Source organism: Argentina silus (assembly GCF_951799395.1).
Source record: "Argentina silus genome assembly, chromosome: 21".
Classification (NCBI taxonomy): Eukaryota; Metazoa; Chordata; class Actinopteri; order Argentiniformes; family Argentinidae; genus Argentina; species Argentina silus.
This window is the reverse complement of record NC_139675.1, coordinates 236,890-241,889: the sequence shown is the minus strand read 5'-3', so window position 1 is coordinate 241,889 and position 5,000 is coordinate 236,890. Positions and strand designations below refer to the sequence as shown.

The 5,000-nt window shown below is 52.1% G+C and overlaps 1 protein-coding gene across 1 annotated transcript in view; it reads right to left on the bottom strand.

Moving 5' to 3' along the window:
• Positions 1–3,374, bottom strand: part of gucy1a1 (guanylate cyclase 1 soluble subunit alpha 1) — a gene marked incomplete at both ends in the record, with an annotated part of 12,427 nt that extends 9,053 nt beyond the window's left edge. The window contains 4 exons of the mRNA XM_083692766.1: positions 374–1,269; positions 1,584–1,699; positions 2,468–2,526; positions 3,090–3,374. Coding sequence (XP_083548892.1) covers positions 374–1,269; positions 1,584–1,699; positions 2,468–2,526; positions 3,090–3,374 — 1,356 coding nt within the window. The remainder of the gene's footprint in view (positions 1–373; positions 1,270–1,583; positions 1,700–2,467; positions 2,527–3,089) is intronic.
• Positions 3,375–5,000: the final 1,626 nt, after the last annotated feature.

The following is a 5,000-nucleotide window of genomic DNA, read 5'->3' as shown; positions in this document are numbered from 1 at the left end:
CAGCTTCCCAACACTGTGACTGCAACGTTTCTCTGACCTGGAGAGATAAAGGTCAAAGGTCAAAGACAGCTGTGAGGAACAGCGAGGGTCATCTATGACATCATCAACCCCCTGGATCCTCACAGCCCCTCAGACCAAGGCCATCTGGCCAGTACACCCAAAATGGCCGTTGGTCCACCCACCAAGGACTGTTAATGATTGGAATGGGAGTGTCTGTTCTATGCATTCTAACTCTATAGAGGGAATGGGAGTCTGTTCTATGCATTCTAACTCTATAGAGGGAATGGGAGTCTGTTCTATGCATTCTAACTCTATAGAGGGAATGGGAGTCTGTTCTATGCATTCTAACTCTATAGAGGGAATGTCTTCCTACCTTCCCTGTGTGGTCTGCCTTGGAGGATGCTGGTCCTGCAGGGGGGTCTGTGGGTCTGTCTGTGGGTCTGTCTGTAGGGGGGTCTGTGGGGGGGTCTGTGGGGGGGTCTGTAGGGGGGTCTGTGGGTCTGATCCGGATGAGGAACTGGGTGTTGAGCCTGGTGAGGATGTCCAGGAAGGAGCAGGGGACCTGAGGGGTGATGATGGTGAAGTGTTCCTGGAAGGTGCCGTGCCTCCTGCCACCCCCCAGGCCCCCCGGCCCCCCCAGGCCCCCCAGCCTCCTCCTCAGGCCCTCCCCCACCTGCAGCAGCCCCAGGCCCCGGTCCAGGAGCAGGTGGAAGGGGAAGATGGAGGAGAAGAGGGAGGTGGGGACACTGGGGGCCGGGCTGGCAGGCGGGGGGCTGGCGGGCGGGGGGCTGAGGCTCAGGGTCCGAGGGCCCTTCACCACCACCCTGTACCGCAGGCAGGGGGGGTCCTGGGGGGTGGGGGGGGCCTGGGTGGTGGGGGGGTCCATCTGGTCGTTGGGGGAGTCCTGGAGGGTGGGGGGGTCCTGGGGGGTGGGGGGGTCCGTCAGCACATCCACCTCCAGGTGGTAGAGGAGGCGGGCAGCAGCAGAGATGATTCCAGGGAAGAAGAGGTGGGTGGGTGGGGGTGGGTCGTAGACGCAGACACTCAGCAGGCCGGGCGCCTTGTCTAAACACAGCACCGAGACCTGGTTTACACAGGGGGGGCCAGGGGGGCCGGGGGGGGCCGCACTGTGCTTCAGCAGCACGTTGAAGCTGTTCAGGAAGTCCTGCAAGGATCCGCCCACCACCCTCAGGATGTGGCCGTCCTCCTCCAAACAAGAGAAGAAGAGTTCCTCCCCCAGAGACACACGCAGGCCGGCCATGTCCTTACCTGGAACACACACACACACACACACACACACACACACGCACGCACGCACGCACACACACACACACGCACGCACATGTTTAGGGTTAGGGTTGTTTAGGGTTAGGGTTAGGGTTGGTTAGGGTTGTTTAGGGTTAGGGTTGGTTAGGGTTGGTTAGGGTTAGGGTTGGTTAGGGTTAGGGTTGGTTAGGGTTGGTTAGGGTTGTTTAGGGTTAGGGTTGGTTAGGGTTAGGGTTGGTTAGGGTTAGGGTTGGTTAGGGTTGGTTAGGGTTAGGGTTGGTTAGGGTTGTTTAGGGTTAGGGTTGTTTAACACCAACCTGCTCTGAGGGAGAAATCCTTCATCATGTCCAGAAGGAGCTCTGGGTTAGGGTCAGGGTTGAGCTCTGGTCCACCAACACTCCTGTCTACGACATCTGCTTCACACACACTGGGGCTGGGGACACACACACTGTTATAAACACTGTTATAAACATGCTGAGGCCAGATATAACACTGTTATAGTACTACTTTAGTAATTACTTATTACTATAGACAACATTACTGTTATAAAGAACATTTCAACACAATTATTATTATTATTGTTCTTCTTGTTAATTGTCGTTGTATAGTTGCTATGGAAGGCAGATGAAGAAGGGTTAGGGTTAGGGTTAGGCAGATGAAGAAGGGTTAGGGTTAGGGTCAGGGTTAGGCAGATGAAGAAGGGTCAGGGTTAGGGTTAGGCAGATGAAGAAGGGTCAGGGTTAGAGTTAGGGTTAGGCAGATGAAGAAGGGTTAGGGTTAGGCAGATGAAGAAGGGTCAGGGTTAGAGTTAGGGTTCGGCAGATGAAGAAGGGTCAGGGTTAGGGTTAGGGTTAGGCAGATGAAGAAGGGTTAGGGTTCGGCAGATGAAGAAGGGTCAGGGTTAGGGTTAGGCAGATGAAGAAGGGTCAGGGTTAGAGTTAGGGTTCGGCAGATGAAGAAGGGTCAGGGTTAGAGTTAGGGTTAGGCAGATGAAGAAGGGTTAGGGTTCGGCAGATGAAGAAGGGTCAGGGTTAGGCAGATGAAGAAGGGTTAGGGTTAGGCAGATGAAGAAGGGTCAGGGTTAGGGTTAGGGTTAGGCAGATGAAGAAGGGTCAGGGTTAGGGTTAGGGTTAGGCAGATGAAGAAGGGTCAGGGTTAGAGTTAGGGTTAGGCAGATGAAGAAGGGTCAGGCCAGTCTCACCATTCCATGTCTGCTGAGCGCCTCACCACTCGGAGGAAGGCAGAGTGAAGTCTGGGAAACTGCAAACAGTCCAGATGACTGATTATTAACACACACACACACACACACACACAATCTACTCTAACACACACACACACACACACACACACACACACACACACATATATAGTATCTATTCTAACACACACACACACACACACACAGTATCTACTCTAACACACACACACACACACATATATACAGTATCTACTCTAACACACACACACACACGCACACGCACACGCACACACACACAGTATCTACTCTAACACACACTCTAACACACACACACTACTCTTGAACCTTTATTTCGGGTTAGGGTTAGGAGGGAGGAGGGAGACCCTGCATACACACACTTTAACACTTCCATCTAGAGCATCCTGGTCCACCATACCTCCTGTTCTCTACTCTGATGTTGTGAAGGTTAGTTTTAATGACTAGTTTATATTATATGTGTGTGTGTTATAGTAGATATCACACACACACACACACACACACACACACACACACACACACACACACACAGTATGTACAAACACACACACACACACACACACACACACAGTATGAGGGCTTCTCTCACCTCCGGACAGGCCAGTTTTCGGATGCTGTCTCCTAACGAATGCAGATTAACTTTGGTCCTGCTGGTCTTCCTCAGAGGCGACACCTTCACACACACCTCCCGTGGTAGATCCACACACACGTCGGTAGAGACGGGTCGATCCACACACACGTCGGTAGAGACGGGTAGAGATCCGCCGTCTCTCCGGTCCTCCGGGTCCCGGGCCTCGGCGCTGCGAGTCGCAGCCAGACCGGAGAACGGACATTCTCCAGAGATCTTTAACTCCTTCAATTTGGCGCAAAACATTATTGATGTCTCTCTCTCTGTTTTTTTTTTTCTCTCTCTCTCTCTCCCTCTGTCTCTCTCTCTCTCTGTTTCTCTCTCTCTGTTTCTTTCTCTCTCTCTCTTCTCTGTTATCTATGGTTCATATCCAGGCATGTGTATTTCTAACATCCTCTCTCCGGTTCGACCTCCATTTCCAGATGAAGGCAGAGTTGGCGGTGTCGTTTCCCGTCGCTCCGCGCGCACCTGCCGCGCCTCTCCGCGTCTCTCCCGTGACCGTCCGCCGCGTCAGCCCGCGCGCAGCCCTCCGGTACTCCCCGTCAACCTCACATACCGTCACCAAGCAGCCAATGAGAAGCGACACCACACAGCCTACCTGGCCAATCCGTGAGCAGGGAGGAGGGGCGGGGCCTCGTAGGCTGCTCCGCGCGCAGTGGACCGTTAAATTGTACCGTTACGCACGAGGAATCACGGGCCGTGAAGTGGCTCCGTCCGGTGGTGTGACAGCTCCGGAGTACTGAATAGTAGATTTGGTAGAACGTGTTTTATTATCCTCTATTTATTTATTATCCTCTATGTATTATCCTCTATTTATTATCCACGGTGTCTTTATGTTGTTGTCATGCTCTCCATTACACCCCCTTGTTGCCTGAGTACAGAGGACTGGTGGACAGTTGAGTACAGAGGACTGGTGGACAGTTTTGTTGAGTGGTGTGAGCAGAACCACCTGCTACTCAACATCAGCAAGACAAAGGAGATGGTGGTGGACTTTAGGAGGACTAGGGTCCCCCTGTCTCCTGTTTCCATCCAGGGAGAGGACGTGGAGGTGGTCCAGAGCTACAAGTACCTGGTGGTGCACCTGGACAATAAACTGGACTGGACTGGTAAACACAGATGTCCTGTACAACAGGGGCCAGAGCCGGCTTCATCTCCTGAGGAGGCTCAGGTCCTTTGGCGTGTGCAGAACTCTGTTGAACATTCTACTAGTCAGTGGTGGCCAGCGCAGTGCTGTACGCGGTGGTATGCTGGGGGGGGGGGGGGGGGGGGGGGGGCAGCATCAAGGAAGGAAAGCTGGCCACTGTGGAGGAGGTGGCCAATAGGAGGATGAGGACCAAACTCCTGGCCATCATGGCCAATCCCTCCCATCCCCTACATGACACTGTGGCAGAGCAGAGAAGCTCCTTTAGCAACTAATTATTACAACCACGTTGCACTAAGGAACGTTATAGGAGATCTTTTCTGCCTGCCACAATAAGACTGTCCAACTCCTCCTCCGGCTGCTCCATCAGGGTGATCAGAATCAGGCTGGGGGATGTTAAATCACACTGGACTGTTCTTACTGTATAGAATGTTTTAGATGTCTATTTTATTTTATTCTATTGCCACTTTATTTTGTTGTTGTTTGTGATGTGAGCTGCTGTAACGCCTTAATTTCCCCTCAGGGATCAATAAAGTACCTATCTATCTTTTACATTTATGGCATTTAGCAGACGCCTTTATCCAAAGCGATGTACAGCAAATCCATTTGTTTAAGTATGTGAATCATCTATCCATCAGTCATCATAAGACAAAGTAATCAATGCTCACACCAGGGGGGGGCATTGGCAGTTGTAATGCCAGAAGCCTTTAATTATTATTTGTTATTATTAT